Genomic DNA, 20,999 nt, shown 5'->3' on the forward strand with positions numbered 1-20,999 from the left:
TAGGATTAGAGAGATAATTCACCCTTAGATTCTACTTTTCTTCTACAGACATTTACAATTTTTTTTTTTACATCAGCTTCTATACAACTGTGAACTGTGCTGTTTTGAATGTCTATGCTTAGTTTCAGGTTAAAGAATACTGGACCTGGGTGTCTCAATGAGGTGTCTGAACATGTGATCAGCTCCACTGGTCTGTCTGAAACTGTGAGATGTTAAAATGTTTTAACATCACCTTGAAGCCATTTGTTAATTATATACTGTAGTATATAGTGAAGTGTTTGGCCCCTGCTACTGGCTGAATCTAAACCAGAATAAAGGCAGTTATCTCTGTATAGACAATGCTAATGTAAATAGCTCTGTAAAAAATGGACATCTGAATAGATTGGAGGTTTTATAATACCATATTTTAAAATACAGTTGCAGAAGAATTATGTTCCTAATAATTCCAACTATACAGTATCAATGCAGTTTAAAGTATCAGTTCTGTCACCATTCGTCCGTGGATTCTCCAATTAGAAAAGGAAAATATGTTTTATTGCCACATAGAATATGCAGTAATTTAATAAATTTGTTGTTGTTTTAAGATTAGTTTTTAATTTGACATCAGGGATGTCAGTTCTGTATGGATAACACTCAGATGTTTTGTGGTCACAGCCCTCCACCTGCTAGAGGCCTTGTAAATTAAACATGTTACTTTGCGTAAATGTTGAAACATTTAACATGACAGTTCTGTGTCATGTCATCAGTCAAAATTCAAACCACTGACAGGTAATTATCTTGTTTTATTGACACATGTCAAAAAGAAAGAATTATAGCAAGGTGTAGAAAGTGTAAGGGGCAAATCATGGGCAATGTTTAAAACAACAAATCCCATTTTGAAACAATGTACAAAGGTGGTGTTATGTGATCATCATGTGTATGGCTGTCTACATGGTTTATGTGGTGAAATATACATGTATTGCTTTGAGTTTCTCTCTCTTGCGTGTTCTTACTGAATCTATCTGAGTTGGATCTTCATGTAGTAAGGTTTGGGAGTTTGAGTGACCCCATACACTAGGGTGTAGTCTGGTTCTCCGGCATCTTCAGGCCATATGAACTTGAACTTCTTCAGCAGAGTCACCATGATGAGGAAGAGCTCCATACGAGCCAAACCCTCTCCCAGACATGTACGAGGACCTGATACATGAAAAGACTTAGTTAGGCTCAGTTAACGTAGCTGCACATGCTACTGCAAGTATAAAGCAATAAGACCTACAGTAGTAGTTGTTTTTATGACCTTGTACCTGCAGAGAAAGGCATGAAGGCCTCAGGTTTAACAAACTCGCCCTTGTTGTTGAGGAAGTTTTTAGGGTTGAAGTCATTTGGGAATTTCCATTGTCCTTGTTCATTCAGCAGTGATGAGAGGTTTGGAATAATCACAGTACCCTAAAGAGAAAGAAGAATTTAACTGTAACTGTAGTGACTCTAACAATTATAATTTATAATGTTCAGTTATTTCAGATGCAGAAAAGCTGTAGAAGATGTGTTTTACAGCCAGTTCAAATTTAGATTACAACTCTCACTGTATTTAGAACTCATCATAATCTTCAAAAGCAATTTGAATCTTTAGGTGTCTAGCGATAAAAAAAAATTCAGGAATCCGAAACTATGGGTGCTATGTTGTTTAGTGTAATCACTAAACAGTCTGATCCACTAGGATTATGCACATGTGCATGTACTGTACAGTACGTGATGCAGAAAGAAAATGAACTGTACAAAAACTGGGTGGTTTAATCTCACTTAGATTATGTATAATCATTGGGCTGTATTTGACTTCTAATTATCCAAAAGTAGCCTCTTACCTTGGGAATGGAGTATCCCATCAGATCTGTGTCTGTAGTTGTACAATGAAAAACACTGAGTGGAACAGTGTTGGCTACCCTCTGTACTTCATGGAGCACAGCCTGGAAGGAGATAGATGTTCAAATTCAGGAGGATGCTTATCTGACTTAGCCCAAAAAAGAGATTTCAAGACAACAAGAAAACACTTGCTCTCAGATAGTCGGCCAGTACTGTAGCAACTGTGCACATTAAATTATTATATTAATGCTTATATACCACACCTGTGTGAAAGGCATGTTGTGCCTGTCATCAAAGCAGATCTGATCCTTCCCTTCCATCACCTGATCTATCTCCTGTTGACAACGCTCTGAGGGAATGGAGGGGCACGAGTTAAGTTACTCACTTATACAAATAGTGAACTGTTTAACTAAAGCTAAGTCTTACAGATTCCATAACACTAATATTAATACATGTGTGTATAACTTAAAAGTAAATGTAGTAGTAGCTGTATATAATCAGAAAGAATGTATTGAGTAGCCAGTAGACATACTTGGTTGTCTGTGAAACGTATTTCACACAGATGGACAGAAAATATTTACTATAGAAATACAACACAGGGTTGCATAGTCCATGACAGTAATGAGCCACATGTTCAGGTGCAGACACACCTTGTATGTCTGGGTGGGTGATGAGGTAGAGGAAGCCAGTGAGCAGGGTGTTGGAGGTAGTGTCAGTCCCAGCAAACTGAAGATCTATCGCGTACATAATCAGTTGTTCTTCTGAGAATGTAGTCTTCTCACTGTCTCTCTAACCAGAAGAGAAGACAAGTTCAATTAGTTTCATTTCCCTATATTTGAATAATATAAATGAATGAGTCTAACATACAATCGTGAGATGGGCTGTTACCTTGGACACACGCTGGACACTCACCTTTTCCAGTTCATCCAGATAGCAGTCTAAAAAGTCTCGAGGCTCTCCAGGGACTCGGCTCTTCTTGTGCTCACTTATTAATTTTTTTGCAAGTGTCCTTACAGTCTGAAAGAACATAATTCAGAATTCATGATGTGAATCAGTTACAGTTTTAGGAGAAAGAATAAAACACCTACTGCACTATAGTAAAGCTCTGAACCTGACATTTATTTCTCTTTCTTTAATATTTAACATTAGGTTGCTATTACTGTATTTTTATGATCTATTATAAATATTTAGAATTAATACCCAGATTTATTTAACATACCTCCATATTCCTAAAGGCTTTAGTAAAGGGCAGCGGCAGGCTGCGAATAAATGGAAGCGAATCATACAACTGTAAGAGAACAAAGAGAATTAATTTGATTGTGAATAGAAATTTGCAGAATATTGCTTCCAGGTGAAAGTAGAGCAGTACTCACTCAGTGGCACCTTCACCTTTATACCATGTGGAAGCCACACACACACACACACACACACACACACACACACACACACACACACACACACACACACACACACACACACACACACACACACACACACACACACACACACACACAGGTTCCTCTACCAGAGGCCAGGAAGCTTGAGGGTTCTGCGCAGTAACCTTGCTGTTCCTAGGACTGCACTTTTCTGGACTGAGATGTCGGATCTATTTCCAGGGATCTGTTGCAGCCACTCCTCCAGTTTGGGGGTCACTGCCCCCAGTGCTCCGATCACCACCGCCATACTCTGCGCAGATGTTCCTGTATACTATGCCAGCCACTTGGTTATGGAGTTCCATTTATGCTTTCCCTGCCAGCATCTTACACCCTGCAGTTATGTGCTGGATTGTCTCAGGGGCCTGGTTGCACAGTCTACACCTTGGGTCTTGTCTTGTGTGGTAGATCTGGGCCTCTATGGCTCTGGTCCTATGGGCCTGCTCCTGTGCAGCATTGGTAGAATTTGTTGAGATCAGCCACTTCAGTTATGTTCCAGTGGTACAGCCCGTGTAAGGGCTTGTTCTCCCATGATGATCCCTCTTCCAGCATCTCATCCTCTGTTCATTGCCGGAGACATTTACTTAGCACGTCATCTGTTGGGGCCTTATCCTTGATGTACTTATGGATCTTGGATGTTTCATCCTGAATAGTGGCTCTCACGCTTACTAGTCCTCGGCCTCCTTCCTTTCGGCTATCATACAGTCTCAGAGTGCTGGATTTGGGGTTAAACCTTCCATGCATGGTGAGGAGCATTCGTGTCTTAACATCTGTGGTCTGTATCTCTTCCTTTGGCCACCTTATTATTCCCGCAGGGTATCTGATCACTGGCAGGGCGTAGCTGTTTATTGCCTGGGATTTGTTCTTGCCGTTGAGCTGGCTTCTTAGGACTTGCCTTACTCGTTGGAGGTATTTGGCTGTTGCCGCATTCCTTGTTGCCTGTTCAAGGTTGCCATTCGCCTGTGGTATTCCAAGGTACTTGTAACTGTCCTCAATGTCTGCTATTGTTCCTTCTGGGAGTGAGACCCCTTCTGTGTGGATTACCTTGCCTCTCTTTGTCACCATCCTCCCACATTCCTCGAGCCCGAATGACATCTCGATGTCCGAGCTGTAGATCCTGGTGGTGTGGATCAGTGAGTCGATGTCTCGCTCATTCTTGGCGTACAGCTTGATGTCATCCATGTAGAGGAGGTGACTTATGATGGCTCCATTCCGGAGTCGGTATCCATAGCCAGTCTTGTTTATTATTTGGCTGAGGGGGTTCAGATTTATCTAGAACAGCAATGGGGACAGTGCATCTCCTTGGTATATGCCACATTTGATGGATACTTGGGCAAGTGGCTTCCCATTGGCTTCAAGGGTGGTTCTCCACAACCTCATCGAGTTTGCAATGAAGGCCCTTAGAGTTCTATTGATGTTGTATACCTCCAAGCACTAAGTGATCCATGTGTGTGGCATTGAATCATAGGCTTTCTTGTAGTCGATCCAGGGTGTGCACAGGTTGGTGTGTCGCACTCTGCAGTCTTGGGCGACTGTTCTGTCTACCAGGAGTTGGTGTTTGTCTCCTCTGGTATCCTTACCAATGCCCTTCTGTGCTTTGCTCATGTATTGACCCATGTGCCCTCTTACCTGTATCTTAGCTGCGATGATGCCTGACATGAGCTTCCATGTTGTGGAGAGACAGGTTATTGGCCGGTAGTTGGATGGGACTGTACCCTTTGAGGGATCCTTCATTATTATAGGTTAGTCATTCAGGGTGAGTATGAGCGCGTATATAAGTATGAGGTATACATTAACGCCTGGCAGCACAAATGAACCAGCTGCTAAAGGATTGGACCCACCCTGAATACTGGATACCCTGGATACACAGAATCCTCAAGCTCGGACCCCAGCTTGGAAACCGAATGAGACCACCCATTGAGGGTGAGAAGGGAGTTTTTTTTTTAAAATATATGCAGGCTCAGGTTTTTCTTAAATGTAAACTGGCTTTGACTCACCATAGCCCATGGACCATTGATTGTCTTCGCAATTTGTGTGAAGCAGCGGACAGTTTCTTTGATGAACTCATCATCATACTCGTAACGTGTCCCAAACAGAACTTGGCAGATGATGTTATTGGCTGCATAATGGAACATAACCTGAGGACTCAGCTTTTTGCCTGTAAAAGATGTAATGCAGACCTTGTATTACATAAGTCTTATGGTGAGTATCACTGATTACACACTGATTACACGCCGATGTTCTTCTCCAGGGTTTTGATGATGTGTTGTATCTCTCCATGAATCCTGTCCTCCATGGTGTTTTTCCCCAGACCAAAGTTCCTCAGGGTCATCAGGGCAAAGCGACGATGTTCCTTCCATCGAGGGCCGTAATCTACCACAATTACTCCTACAGTACAATAAATGTGTTGACGTATAGAGAATATGCTGAATATTTCCATGTCAAGCAAGATTTTATATTACTTTATTACTGCCTGCTATTTAGTGTCTGTTAGAGATAGAGTCTGAAACTAGGTTCCAAATTAGAGCCAAATTCAAAAGAATCAGGTGGGGAGGGTGAAATAAATTATAAAATCTTCGTACTGCTATGTACTAAAGGTGGGACCATTGTTTCAAATTAAATATTTTATATTTTTCAAATGGCATTCAATAAACCTAAACCTAAAGCTCACGTAAAAGTTCCAGTACTGTAGGTAGACTAAAGACAGACAAAGATGATCTTATATTGCAGATTTAGTCTTATAACAAAGTATAGTATAGACCTTTCCTGTGGCTGACATCATTAATAAACATGTCCTGAGGTCGTCCAGAGAAATCATGAGCCTTGTTCACCAGAGCTTCTTTCAGGGCTTCCACTCCATTGATAACCACAGTTCGGTTGGGGCCAATGAACAGGCTGTAGACATTACCGTACGACTTCCTCAGCTGAAAGAAAACAAAACAATAATAATGTACTTAGTAGATAGAAAACATTAAATGTCTCAACTGTGAATTGTATAAATGAAGGGTAGAATTTACCTTGTGGCATTTTCTCACAGGTTAGTATTATAAGAATAGAATTTGTTCTATGCAATATTCAACATCAACAACACATTTGGACCCATATAATGTGGTATAAAAAGGCAAAAAAAAAAGTGTTTGACCTTTACTACTGGCTACATTGGAGCCAAGAGGCAATTACCTCTGTACAGGCAGTGCTTGTGTAAATACTGCATCACAAGGAAAATCATTCTTTTTTTTTAATAGATTGTAAGTTGTATATGTTTATCAAACATTTCATAAAAGGTTTTGTTCTTAATATTATCACTAATATGAATGCAATTCAAGGCATATATTATTCATCACTCATTTTAATGTCTCACCCTCTCAAGGTCCTTCAGAGGGTTCTCAAGGTTCAGGTTCAACAGATTTCCCAGTAGTGGCAAAGCAGGAGGTCCTGGAGGAAAGTTCTCGGGCCTTCGGGATTGGAGTTGAAGGATGATGAAGCACACGCAGAGTGACAGGAGAATGATTGTAGCAAACATGGTGGACTGGATCAGACTGAGCTGAAGTGGCTGCAGGACCTGAATGACCTGCTTTATAAGGACGATCTGCCCACTCTGGGAGTGCACTTTGGTCAGTGTATGAAAGGTGAGTAAGAACAAGGGGACAGGTTGAGACCTGACCTTTTGGTCTACTGCTTTCAAATTACTCAGCATTTTACGAAACAAATCTTTGCACCCATTCAAAATGTAATCTAGGTGAAGCAACTGATTTACAACAACACCAATACTAAACAATAACAATTATGTTATTGTTTTATTTTTGTTAATTTTGTAACTTTGTTTTACACTTAAAATTTATTTTACTGTATGTTACCTTGTATGAAGCATTTTGATGACAGAATGGTGTTTTGTTTCACTGCTAATTTTCTATCTCACAGGAATGCAGACTCTGGCAAACGAATGGTTTCACCTGTAGGCATGGAGTCTACAGTAGTCAAACATTTTTTCCCTCACTTTGCTTAGTTGACACATGGGTTGGACCAGGTGTCAAAAAGGGGGGATGCATAACACAATTAGCACAATTCAGACTTTCCAACAGGTGAAAACAGGCGTCAGGACGCTTACACGCCATCCAACCAGCGGACTGGGCGATCATTAAGGAGTTCAGGAAGAAGCACTGGAACTTCAAACAGTGGCAAGGCCTCTTCCAGGTCCGTCTGACGACCCACACAGCTGTGAATGTCGCAGAGAGAGCGACTTGGATCCATTCTATACACTGTAGGAAGGTCCCGGATCCGACAAATGACCCTCCGTCTACACCGCACGGAAAACCCACCAGAAGTGAGGTTACGTGAGAAGGGCGACTCTCGCTGTGCTCACACACGCACTGAGGCGAGGCTGTGTTGACCGTTCAGCTAAGGGTGTGAGCAATCAAAACAATCAATGCGTCAACAGGTTGGAAACACTACTGTTCAACAGGTTGAAGCAGATTGTTACAAGACATCAATTGTAACCATGCTGTTAGATTTCATTTTATGTTACTCTGATAATTGCCCTAATCATATGTTTCTATGTAACTTTACACACTATTTTTGAATGAGAATATTTTGACAACACTGAGTTTAAATATACTATATTTGATTTGGTGTTTAATTTGCTCACAGTCACTAATTTTCTATCTCACAGGAATGCAGAGTCTGGCAAACGAATGGTTGCACCTGTAGGCATGGAGTCTACAGTAGTCAAACATTTTTTCCCTCACTTTGCTGAGTTGACACATGGGTTGGACCAGGTGTCAAAAAGGGGGGATGCATAACATATGCTTATGATGTATGCGATTTTAGACGACCAAAGTAATGTATCACTGGCCCATTCCCCCTTTTTTGATATGTTCAACCAAGGCGGAGAGCCACTGCCATACACATTAAAAACATGTTCCGGCACAGTGGACAAAATGGGACGAAGAGCCCATGGCTTTGTCATTGAAGGCATTAATGGAAAGGTCTCCATGCCACTGCCGGTCCTAACCGAATGCAACCAAATCCCAGACAATAGAAATGAAATACCAACACCAGAAGCCGCCACCGCTCACCCTCATCTATCTCGCATAGCTTCAGAAATACTACCACTCGATCCAGCAGCAGATATCCTTCTCCTCCTGGGACGAGATGTCATCCGTGCCCACAAGGTCCGCAGCCAAGTGAACGGCCCCCACGAAGCGCCCTACGCTCAACAGCTCGATCTCGGGTGGGTGGTTATTGGCGAGGTCTGCCTCTGGGGAGCCCACAGGCCCACTGTAAAGTCCTATATCACATGTGCTATAAACATGTGCTTGATAATTGTCGGCCCAGCTTGTTTTTTCCCTGTGAGAACAGAATTCACACTAAAGAAAGGTTCACAGCAGAACGTACATGATGAGAGGGGACTGGAAAGACGCATATTTGAACAAACAGCAGATGACGACAAAGTGGCACATTCTGTCGAAGAGGAAGCGTTCCTGAGCATCATGCGCGACGAGTTTATTAAGGATGAGGAAAACCATTGGGTGGCCCCACTACCATTTCGTTATCCTCGACAACGCTTACCTGACAACAAAAAGCAAGCACTCAATCGTTTCATGTCACTACAGAAGAGGTTGAAGAGGAACCCAGAGATGAGAGAGCATTACGTGGAATTCATGGAAAGACTGTTCATCAGAAGACATGCCGAGAAGGCTCCTCCGCTCGAGCCTCATAAAGAGTGCTGGTATCTCCCAAACTTTGGCGTTTACCATCCACAAAAAACAGGTAAAATAAGGGTAGTCTTTGACTCAAGTGCTCAGTGTGAGAACGTGTCCCTCAATCAGGTGTTGTTAAAGGGTCCGGATCTTAATAACAGTCTTGTAGGGGTACTTCTGCACTTCAGAGGCAAGCCTTATGCTGTTATGGCTGATGTGGAGCAGATGGTTCTGGTTTTTGGTTTGTTGATGTGCACGATCAACATCCATGCTTTTTATTTGCTTTCCCCATTATTTTTATTTTTTCCTTTCTTTATTATTTCAATAAATCGCACAAAAGGACAACTCTCTCTCATCTGCTTCTTTATGGAAAATTTCCACCACACTAACACAATCTGGATGGAGAAATTGAGGAGCTTTGCATGACTGTCCATGTGTTTGGGAATTGTCCATCACCATCAGTGGCCATCTACAGGCTCAAGAGTACAGCAGCAGAAGGAGAAAAGGAATACGAAAGTGATATGAAAGAATTTGTCGAACGACACTTCTATGTTGATGATGGATTAAAATCGTTTGCCTCAGAAGCCCAAGCCATCGACGTGATCCACAGGTCTCAAAGAATGCTTGCCCAATCCAACATCCGCCTCCATAAGATCGCTTCAAACAGTCCCATTGTTGCCATTGCCTTCCCTCATGAAGACCTACAGTAGCTACAGGCCTGCAGGGACTTGAGCTGGGACAACATTCATTACCAGTGCAACGGAGCCTCGGATTGGGTTGGGATCTGTCTACAGATCATTTCTCATTTCGAGTTGAGATAAGTGACAAACGTGTATGTTCACAACCGTGTGCAGCCGTTGCGCATCACACGTTCAACCCAGGCTCATCAGTGGCACTACGTGCCCACTCACTAAAACCCAGCTGACCACCCCACGAGGGCATTATCTGCTGAACACCTGTCTGACTCCACATGGCTGCACGGACCCATCTTCTTCATTGAAGGTCCCGGATCCAACAGACGACCCTCCATCTACATCTACACCACACGAGAAAACCACCACTGACATAAAGAATTGAGAAGGACGACCCTCGCTGTGCTCACACACGCACTGAGGCGAGGCTGCGTTGACCGTTCAGCTAAAGGTGTGAGCCAAGTGCCGCCTGAAGCTGCGCCGGTGAATCACACTATCAGACCATACATCTACACACACGCTCCTGAGAAAACACACACACGAGCAGCCTTGAGTTGCCGACGCTGGACGACGTGTAGACTCTTCACATCACGGGAGTGACAGTGACTCAGACGACATTGGGAGGAAACCTGGCGGTGATAACAAATCCCAAGTGTCTCTGTGATCAGCTGATCACAACCTGAAGAACCCCAACGGACAATCAATACTTCAACACACAGGTTGGAAACAATCTAACGCTACTGTTCAACAGGAAGAAGAAGATTGTTACGAGACATCAATTGTGACCTTGTTGTGTTAGACATTTTATGTTACTTGGATTATTGCCTTTATCATATGATGTTTCTATGTAACTTTACACAATACTTTTGAATGAGAAACTTTCACATAATTCACAACACTGAGTTTAAATATCCTGAAGTTGACTTGGTGTTTAATTTGCTCACAATCACTTTATTCACCGCTACAATTAGTTTTATCCGTCATCTACAGATGACAGACAACACAAGCAGCAATATGCATCATCATTCTGGTTAAATCCCTGAATCTCCTATTCGCTCTAGACCCAAATGTACAATTAAAGATCCGAAAGCATGAAATCTATCTTAAGATTATATGAAACAGAACCCCATCGGAAACCTATGGCTATCATACATTAATTGTCTTTATTACCTTACAGTCGAATGGATGTAGACACGTTGTTAGCAGAGAAAAGAGGCGTTTGTGTTATGTTTGGAAACGCATGTTGTACTTACATCCTGAATAACACTGATTCTAACGGTATTGTGGCGAAAGCGCTCCACAGCCTTCAGAATCTCAGCTAACTCTGGTATAGATTCTTCCTCTTGGAATTGGCTAGACGAAATGTCTGGAAAATGGAAATCTGTTCTCATGTCCGCAGCTGTTTCCCTTATCATTGAGATGGCTGTGATTCTCTTGTTTGGTTTTTGCGTTATCCCACTAGTTAGAGGTCTCATCATGCGTGCGACCTCAGCAACACTCTCATATCAAATGACACAATGCACTATGTTCAAAAACCCCAACTCTAACTCACTTAATGACTTTGACGATGGTATGGGCTCATTTTCTTCACATGCCGATACAGAGGTTATTCTTGTTTAACTACCCACCAAAACAGCTCCCAACCTTTTATTCCTAAGTTACTTGCATTTTATGTGAAGGTGTATTTTTGAATTTTGACTTAATACACTTACTGTTTCATTTGTAAGGGTTGTTACTACAAAATGCAATGTTTGAAAAATTTTATTATTTTAGTGTTTGATTAATGTGTAATCAAAAGGGGGGAATGTAATGGAAAAATTTTACCTTAGTGCTATTTCTTATCCAACACACTCGTCATGTGCTGGTTAGGTACAATACTGAACATTCTTACACAAACAAATAATCTCTTGTGCCCTGACGTATATCAAGTCTAAACATCTGATGTTCCATTTGACTGACTAATAATTTATGATATATGTTTGTCTTTTACACCCGGACTCTGGCTCCATCCTATCTGACTCCCCACCAGACCCAAGGCTGTTAAAGCGAATGCATCTTGTCTTGGAAGCTCGGTGTTCCTTCCTTTGCATAACAAGACATGACGATGCAGAAGTGAGAAAGCAAACATTCTCACTCACAGCGAGATAAGGTGGCGCAAACAATTCCATTGCTGCAGAGAGATATTCCACCAGAGCCAGAGAAAGGGGTTAAAAGGCAGAAGCAACTTGAAGATCGTGGGCTCTTTGCATCACACCTTCGTGGTGTGTGCACTGATCTCCCCAGCTGGTTTTTGGTTTGCTGATGTGCACGATCAACATCCATGCTTTTTATTTGCTTTCCCCATTATTTTTATTTTCTTTATTATTTCAATAAATCGCACAAAAGGACAACTCTCTCTCATCTACTTCTTTATGGAAAATTTCCACCACACCACCTACCCAGGACATGGTCTGTTTACCCTACTTCCATCAAGCATTTCATCTGCAAGGCCCTGCAAAAGCTTCTGTCCTCAAACCCCAGGCTTCTCAACACACTCAATAACCTAGAGTGTGAAGATAACAGTTTCTTCCAGCTTTGGAGTAGCGGTGCATTTTCTGGTTGCCAATTACATATTTCACAGAAATCTGTTTTTATAAGGGGAAAACACTTTCATTCAGGAAATCATTGAGTGGAAATGTGTTTTTGTGTGTGCAATACTCAAGAATTATTTTAAACAATTGAATTTTTACTTTATATTTACACATGCTTTTCCTTACGCTTGATTCACCTTTATAGCTTACCTTATTAGAAAAGAGAAAAACATGTAATTTCAATACTATCAAATTAGTTGCTGTGGAATAACTCATTTCAGTTATTCCACAGGTGGTCTAAATTCAACATACAGTGAGTGTGTGGTGGAAATTTTCCATAAAGAAGTAGATAAGAGAGAGTTGTCCTTTTGTGCGATTTATTGAAATAATTGTTCATTCAGCAGTGATGAGAGGTTTGGAATAATCACAGTACCCTAAAGAGAAAGAAGAATTTAACTGTAACTGTAGTGACTCTAACAATTATAATTTATAATGTTCAGTTATTTCAGATGCAGAAAAGCTGTAGAAGATGTGTTTTACAGCCAGTTCAAATTTAGATTACAACTCTCACTGTATTTAGAACTCATCATAATCTTCAAAAGCAATTTGAATCTTTAGGTGTCTAGCGATAAAAAAAAATTCAGGAATCCGAAACTATGGGTGCTATGTTGTTTAGTGTAATCACTAAACAGTCTGATCCACTAGGATTATGCACATGTGCATGTACTGTACAGTACGTGATGCAGAAAGAAAATGAACTGTACAAAAACTGGGTGGTTTAATCTCACTTAGATTATGTATAATCATTGGGCTGTATTTGACTTCTAATTATCCAAAAGTAGCCTCTTACCTTGGGAATGGAGTATCCCATCAGATCTGTGTCTGTAGTTGTACAATGAAAAACACTGAGTGGAACAGTGTTGGCTACCCTCTGTACTTCATGGAGCACAGCCTGGAAGGAGATAGATGTTCAAATTCAGGAGGATGCTTATCTGACTTAGCCCAAAAAAGAGATTTCAAGACAACAAGAAAACACTTGTTCTCCGATAGTCGGCCAGTACTGTAGCAACTGTGCACATTAAATTACTATATTAATGTTTATATACCACACCTGTGTGAAAGGCATGTTGTGCCTGTCATCAAAGCAGATCTGATCCTTCCCTTCCATCACCTGATCTATCTCCTGTTGACAACGCTCTGAGGGAATGGAGGGGCACGAGTTAAGTTACTCACTTATACAAATAGTGAACTGTTTAACTAAAGCTAAGTCTTACAGATTCCATAACACTAATATTAATACATGTGTGTATAAATTAAAAGTAAATGTAGTACTAGCTGTGTCCATGATCAGAAAAAATGTATTGAGTAGCCAGTAGACATACTTATTCTTGGTTATGTGTGAAACGTATTTTACACATGAATAGATGGAAGAAAATATTTACTATAGAAATACAACACAGGGTTGCATAGTCCATGACAGGAATAAGCCACGTGTTCAGGTGCAGACACACCTTGTATGTCTGGGTGGGTGATGAGGTAGAGGAAGCCAGTGAGCAGGGTGTTGGAGGTAGTGTCAGTCCCAGCAAACTGAAGATCTATCGCGTACATAATCAGTTGTTCTTCTGAGAATGTAGTCTTCTCACTGTCTCTCTAACCAGAAGAGAAGACAAGTTCAATTAGTTTCATTTCCCTATATTTGAATAATATAAATGAATGAGTCTAACATACAATCGTGAGATGGGCTGTTACCTTGGACACACGCTGGACACTCACCTTTTCCAGTTCATCCAGATAGCAGTCTAAAAAGTCTCGAGGCTCTCCAGGGACTCGGCTCTTCTTGTGCTCACTTATTAATTTTTTTGCAAGTGTCCTTACAGTCTGAAAGAACATAATTCAGAATTCATGATGTGAATCAGTTACAGTTTTAGGAGAAAGAATAAAACACCTACTGCACTATAGTAAAGCTCTGAAACTGACATTTATTTCTCTTTCTTTAATATTTAACATTAGGTTGCTATTACTGTATTTTTATGATCTATTATAAATATTTAGAATTAATACCCAGATTTATTTAACATACCTCCATATTCCTAAAGGCTTTAGTAAAGGGCAGCGGCAGGCTGCGAATAAATGGAAGCGAATCATACAACTGTAAGAGAACAAAGAGAATTAATTTGATTGTGAATAGAAATTTGCAGAATATTGCTTCCAGGTGAAAGTAGAGCAGTACTCACTCAGTGGCACCTTCACCTTTATACCATGTGGAAGCCACACACACACACACACACACACACACACACACACACACACACACACACACACACACACACACACACACACACACAGGTTCCTCTACCAGAGGCCAGGAAGCTTGAGGGTTCTGCGCAGTAACCTTGCTGTTCCTAGGACTGCACTTTTCTGGACTGAGATGTTGGATCTATTTCCAGGGATCTGTTGCAGCCACTCCTCCAGTTTGGGGGTCACTGCCCCCAGTGCTCCGATCACCACCGCCATACTCTGCGCAGATGTTCCTGTATACTATGCCAGCCACTTGGTTATGGAGTTCCATTTATGCTTTCCCTGCCAGCATCTTACACCCTGCAGTTATGTGCTGGATTGTCTCAGGGGCCTGGTTGCACAGTCTACACCTTGGGTCTTGTCTTGTGTGGTAGATCTGGGCCTCTATGGCTCTGGTCCTATGGGCCTGCTCCTGTGCAGCATTGGTAGAATTTGTTGAGATCAGCCACTTCAGTTATGTTCCAGTGGTACAGCCCGTGTAAGGGCTTGTTCTCCCATGATGATCCCTCTTCCAGCATCTCATCCTCTGTTCATTGCCGGAGACATTTACTTAGCACGTCATCTGTTGGGGCCTTATCCTTGATGTACTTATGGATCTTGGATGTTTCATCCTGAATAGTGGCTCTCACGCTTACTAGTCCTCGGCCTCCTTCCTTTCGGCTATCATACAGTCTCAGAGTGCTGGATTTGGGGTTAAACCTTCCATGCATGGTGAGGAGCATTCGTGTCTTAACATCTGTGGTCTGTATCTCTTCCTTTGGCCACCTTATTATTCCCGCAGGGTATCTGATCACTGGCAGGGCGTAGCTGTTTATTGCCTGGGATTTGTTCTTGCCGTTGAGCTGGCTTCTTAGGACTTGCCTTACTCGTTGGAGGTATTTGGCTGTTGCCGCATTCCTTGTTGCCTGTTCAAGGTTGCCATTCGCCTGTGGTATTCCAAGGTACTTGTAACTGTCCTCAATGTCTGCTATTGTTCCTTCTGGGAGTGAGACCCCTTCTGTGTGGATTACCTTGCCTCTCTTTGTCACCATCCTCCCACATTCCTCGAGCCCGAATGACATCTCGATGTCCGAGCTGTAGATCCTGGTGGTGTGGATCAGTGAGTCGATGTCTCGCTCATTCTTGGCGTACAGCTTGATGTCATCCATGTAGAGGAGGTGACTTATGAGGGCTCCATTCCGGAGTCGGTATCCATAGCCAGTCTTGTTTATTATTTGGCTGAGGGGGTTCAGATTTATCTAGAACAGCAATGGGGACAGTGCATCTCCTTGGTATATGCCACATTTGATGGATACTTGGGCAAGTGGCTTCCCATTGGCTTCAAGGGTGGTTCTCCACAACCTCATCGAGTTTGCAATGAAGGCCCTTAGAGTTCTATTGATGTTGTATACCTCCAAGCACTAAGTGATCCATGTGTGTGGCATTGAATCATAGGCTTTCTTGTAGTCGATCCAGGGTGTGCACAGGTTGGTGTGTCGCACTCTGCAGTCTTGGGCGACTGTTCTGTCTACCAGGAGTTGGTGTTTGTCTCCTCTGGTATCCTTACCAATGCCCTTCTGTGCTTTGCTCATGTATTGACCCATGTGCCCTCTTACCTGTATCTTAGCTGCGATGATGCCTGACATGAGCTTCCATGTTGTGGAGAGACAGGTTATTGGCCGGTAGTTGGATGGGACTGTACCCTTTGAGGGATCCTTCATTATTATAGGTTAGTCATTCAGGGTGAGTATGAGCGCGTATATAAGTATGAGGTATACATTAACGCCTGGCAGCACAAATGAACCAGCTGCTAAAGGATTGGACCCACCCTGAATACTGGATACCCTGGATACACAGAATCCTCAAGCTCGGACCCCAGCTTGGAAACCGAATGAGACCACCCATTGAGGGTGAGAAGGGAGTTTTTTTTTTTAAATATATGCAGGCTCAGGTTTTTCTTAAATGTAAACTGGCTTTGACTCACCATAGCCCATGGACCATTGATTGTCTTCGCAATTTGTGTGAAGCAGCGGACAGTTTCTTTGATGAACTCATCATCATACTCGTAACGTGTCCCAAACAGAACTTGGCAGATGATGTTATTGGCTGCATAATGGAACATAACCTGAGGACTCAGCTTTTTGCCTGTAAAAGATGTAATGCAGACCTTGTATTACATAAGTCTTATGGTGAGTATCACTGATTACACACTGATTACACGCCGATGTTCTTCTCCAGGGTTTTGATGATGTGTTGTATCTCTCCATGAATCCTGTCCTCCATGGTGTTTTTCCCCAGACCAAAGTTCCTCAGGGTCATCAGGGCAAAGCGACGATGTTCCTTCCATCGAGGGCCGTAATCTACCACAATTACTCCTACAGTACAATAAATGTGTTGACGTATAGAGAATATGCTGAATATTTCCATGTCAAGCAAGATTTTATATTACTTTATTACTGCCTGCTATTTAGTGTCTGTTAGAGATAGAGTCTGAAACTAGGTTCCAAATTAGAGCCAAATTCAAAAGAATCAGGTGGGGAGGGTGAAATAAATTATAAAATCTTCGTACTGCTATGTACTAAAGGTGGGACCATTGTTTCAAATTAAATATTTTATATTTTTCAAATGGCGTTCAATAAACCTAAACCTAAAGCTCACGTAAAAGTTCCAGTACTGTAGGTAGACTAAAGACAGACAAAGATGATCTTATATTGCAGATTTAGTCTTATAACAAAGTATAGTATAGACCTTTCCTGTGGCTGACATCATTAATAAACATGTCCTGAGGTCGTCCAGAGAAATCATGAGCCTTGTTCACCAGAGCTTCTTTCAGGGCTTCCACTCCATTGATAACCACAGTTCGGTTGGGGCCAATGAACAGGCTGTAGACATTACCGTACGACTTCCTCAGCTGAAAGAAAACAAAACAATAATAATGTACTTAGTAGATAGAAAACATTAAATGTCTCAACTGGGAATTGTATAAATGAAGGGTAGAATTTACCTTGTGGCATTTTCTCACAGGTTAGTATTATAAGTAGAATTTGTTCTATGCAATATTCAACATCAACAACACATTTGGACCCATATAATGTGGTATAAAAAGGCAAAAAAAAAAGTGTTTGACCTTTACTACTGGCTACATTGGAGCCAAGAGGCAATTACCTCTGTACAGGCAGTGCTTGTGTAAATACTGCATCACAAGGAAAATCATTCTTTTTTTTTAATAGATTGTAAGTTGTATATGTTTATCAAACATTTCATAAAAGGTTTTGTTCTTAATATTATCACTAATATGAATGCAATTCAAGGCATATATTATTCATCACTCATTTTAATGTCTCACCCTCTCAAGGTCCTTCAGAGGGTTCTCAAGGTTTAGGTTCAACAGATTTCCCAGTAGTGGCAAAGCAGGAGGTCCTGGAGGAAAGTTCTCGGGCCTTCGGGATTGGAGTTGAAGGATGATGAAGCACACGCAGAGTGACAGGAGAATGATTGTAGCAAACATGGTGGACTGGATCAGACTGAGCTGAAGTGGCTGCAGGACCTGAATGACCTGCTTTATAAGGACGATCTGCCCACTCTGGGAGTGCACTTTGGTCAGTGTATGAAAGGTGAGTAAGAACAAGGGGACAGGTTGAGACCTGACCTTTTGGTCTACTGCTTTCAAATTACTCAGCATTTTACGAAACAAATCTTTGCACCCATTCAAAATGTCCCACATGTGTCATTTCCCAACTAGGGAAACAAATGATTTACAACAACACCAATACTAAACAATAACAATTATGTTATTGTTTTATTTTTGTTAATTTTGTAACTTTGTTTTACACTTAAAATTTATTTTACTGTATGTTACCTTGTATGAAGCATTTTGATGAAAGAATGGTGTTTTGTTTCACTGCTAATTTTCTATCTCACAGGAATGCAGACTCTGGCAAACGAATGGTTTCACCTGTAGGCATGGAGTCTACAGTAGTCAAACATTTTTTCCCTCACTTTGCTTAGTTGACACATGGGTTGGACCAGGTGTCAAAAACATAACACAATTAGCACAATTCAGACTTTCCAACAGGTGAAAACAGGCGTCAGGACGCTTACACGCCATCCAACCAGCGGACTGGGCGATCATTAAGGAGTTCAGGAAGAAGCACTGGAACTTCAAACAGTGGCAAGGCCTCTTCCAGGTCCGTCTGACGACCCACACAGCTGTGAATGTCGCAGAGAGAGCGACTTGGATCCATTCTATACACTGTAGGAAGGTCCCGGATCCGACAAATGACCCTCCGTCTACACCGCACGGAAAACCCACCAGAAGTGAGGTGACGTGAGAAGGGCGACTCTCGCTGTGCTCACACACGCACTGAGGCGAGGCTGTGTTGACCGTTCAGCTAAGGGTGTGAGCAATCAAAACAATCAATGCGTCAACAGGTTGGAAACACTACTGTTCAACAGGTTGAAGCAGATTGTTACAAGACATCAATTGTAACCATGCTGTTAGATTTCATTTTATGTTACTCTGATAATTGCCCTAATCATATGTTTCTATGTAACTTTACACACTATTTTTGAATGAGAATATTTTGACAACACTGAGTTTAAATATACTATATTTGATTTGGTGTTTAATTTGCTCATAGTCACTAATTTTCTATCTCACAGGAATGCAGAGTCTGGCAAACGAATGGTTGCACCTGTAGGCATGGAGTCTACAGTAGTCAAACATTTTTTCCCTCACTTTGCTGAGTTGACACATGGGTTGGACCAGGTGTCAAAAAGGGGGGATGCATAACATATGCTTATGATGAATGCGATTTTAGACGACCAAAAGTAATGTATCACTGGCCCATTCCCCCTTTTTTGATATGTTCAACCAAGGCGGAGAGCCACTGCCATACACATTAAAAACATGTTCCGGCACAGTGGACAAAATGGGACGAAGAGCCCATGGCTTTGTCATTGAAGGCATTAATGGAAAGGTCTCCATGCCACTGCCGGTCCTAACCGAATGCAACCAAATCCCAGACAATAGAAATGAAATACCAACACCAGAAGCCGCCACCGCTCACCCTCATCTATCTCGCATAGCTTCAGAAATACTACCACTCGATCCAGCAGCAGATATCCTTCTCCTCCTGGGACGAGATGTCATCCGTGCCCACAAGGTCCGCAGCCAAGTGAACGGCCCCCACGAAGCGCCCTACGCTCAACAGCTCGATCTCGGGTGGGTGGTTATTGGCGAGGTCTGCCTCTGGGGAGCCCACAGGCCCACTGTAAAGTCCTATATCACATGTGCTATAAACATGTGCTTGATAATTGTCGGCCCAGCTTGTTTTTTCCCTGTGAGAACAGAAATCACACTAAAGAAAGGTTCACAGCAGAACGTACATGATGAGAGGGGACTGGAAAGACGCATATTTGAACAAACAGCAGATGACGACAAAGTGGCACATTCTGTCGAAGAGGAAGCGTTCCTGAGCATCATGCGCGACGAGTTTATTAAGGATGAGGAAAACCATTGGGTGGCCCCACTACCATTTCGTTATCCTCGACAACGCTTACCTGACAACAAAAAGCAAGCACTCAATCGTTTCATGTCACTACAGAAGAGGTTGAAGAGGAACCCAGAGATGAGAGAGCATTACGTGGAATTCATGGAAAGACTGTTCATCAGAAGACATGCCGAGAAGGCTCCTCCGCTCGAGCCTCATAAAGAGTGCTGGTATCTCCCAAACTTTGGCGTTTACCATCCACAAAAAACAGGTAAAATAAGGGTAGTCTTTGACTCAAGTGCTCAGTGTGAGAACGTGTCCCTCAATCAGGTGTTGTTAAAGGGTCCGGATCTTAATAACAGTCTTGTAGGGGTACTTCTGCACTTCAGAGGCAAGCCTTATGCTGTTATGGCTGATGTGGAGCAGATGGTTCTGGTTTTGGTTTGTTGATGTGCACGATCAACATCCATGCTTTTTATTGCTTTCCCCATTATTTTTATTTTTTCCTTTCTTTATTATTTCAATAAATCGCACAAAAGGACAACTCTCTCTCATCTGCTTCTTTATGGAAAATTTCCACCACACTAACACAATCTGGATGGAGAAATTGAGGAGCTTTGCATGACTGTCCATGTGTTTGGGAATTGTCCATCACCATCAGTGGCCATCTACAGGCTCAAGAGTACAGCAGCAGAAGGAGAAAAGGAATACGAAAGTGATATGAAAGAATTTGTTGAACGACACTTCTATGTTGATGATGGATTAAAATCGTTTGCCTCAGAAGCCCAAGCCATCGACGTGATCCACAGGTCTCAAAGAATGCTTGCCCAATCCAACATCCGCCTCCATAAGATCGCTTCAAACAGTCCCATTGTTGCCATTGCCTTCCCTCATGAAGACCTACAGTAGCTACAGGCCTGCAGGGACTTGAGCTGGGACAACATTCATTACCAGTGCAACGGAGCCTCGGATTGGGTTGGGATCTGTCTACAGATCA

General features: G+C 42.1%; 2 protein-coding genes across 2 annotated transcripts; both read right to left on the bottom strand.

The window, feature by feature from the left end:
* Positions 1-767: 767 nt before the first annotated feature.
* On the bottom strand, positions 768-6,969 carry LOC114857118 (cytochrome P450 2J6-like). The gene is made up of 11 exons (XM_029153283.3): positions 6,634-6,969; positions 6,034-6,196; positions 5,508-5,660; positions 5,270-5,430; positions 3,059-3,127; positions 2,752-2,856; positions 2,490-2,628; positions 2,103-2,188; positions 1,842-1,943; positions 1,284-1,425; positions 768-1,176 (listed from the first exon to the last, which is right to left on the bottom strand). Exons 1-11 carry the CDS (start codon positions 6,967-6,969, stop codon positions 998-1,000), a joined length of 1,635 nt encoding a protein of 544 aa, XP_029009116.1. The 3' UTR covers positions 768-997.
* A 5,153-nt stretch (positions 6,970-12,122) lies between these two features.
* On the bottom strand, positions 12,123-19,317 carry LOC114857119 (cytochrome P450 2J6-like). Its single transcript, XM_029153284.3, has 10 exons — positions 17,857-19,317; positions 17,259-17,421; positions 16,733-16,885; positions 16,495-16,655; positions 14,314-14,382; positions 14,007-14,111; positions 13,745-13,883; positions 13,345-13,430; positions 13,084-13,185; positions 12,123-12,667 (listed from the first exon to the last, which is right to left on the bottom strand). The coding sequence occupies exons 1-10, from the start codon at positions 18,232-18,234 to the stop codon at positions 12,611-12,613; spliced, it is 1,413 nt and encodes a 470-aa protein (XP_029009117.2). The 5' UTR covers positions 18,235-19,317; the 3' UTR covers positions 12,123-12,610.
* Positions 19,318-20,999: the final 1,682 nt, after the last annotated feature.

Source organism: Betta splendens, chromosome 6, assembly GCF_900634795.4.
Source record: "Betta splendens chromosome 6, fBetSpl5.4, whole genome shotgun sequence".
Lineage (NCBI taxonomy): Eukaryota > Metazoa > Chordata > Actinopteri > Anabantiformes > Osphronemidae > Betta > Betta splendens.

Bases quoted from the DNA above. Each gene is read 5' to 3' on its own strand.
- LOC114857119 (XM_029153284.3), bottom strand. From the start codon at position 18,234: ATGTGGGACATTTTGAATGGGTGCAAAGATTTGTTTCGTAAAATGCTG. The intron at 16,656-16,732 runs GCGTGTAATCAG...CATCTTTTACAG, and splicing joins AACCCTGGAGAAGAACATCG to GCAAAAAGCTGAGTCCTCAG. The intron at 12,668-13,083 runs GTAAGAGGCTAC...CTTTCTCTTTAG, and splicing joins TGGGATACTCCATTCCCAAG to GGTACTGTGATTATTCCAAA.
- LOC114857118 (XM_029153283.3), bottom strand. From the start codon at position 6,969: ATGCTGAGTAATTTGAAAGCAGTAGACCAAAAGGTCAGGTCTCAACCT. The intron at 2,189-2,489 runs GTGTGTCTGCAC...CCATTCCCTCAG, and splicing joins CACCCACCCAGACATACAAG to AGCGTTGTCAACAGGAGATA. The intron at 1,944-2,102 runs GTGTGGTATATA...ATCTCCTTCCAG, and splicing joins ACAACATGCCTTTCACACAG to GCTGTGCTCCATGAAGTACA.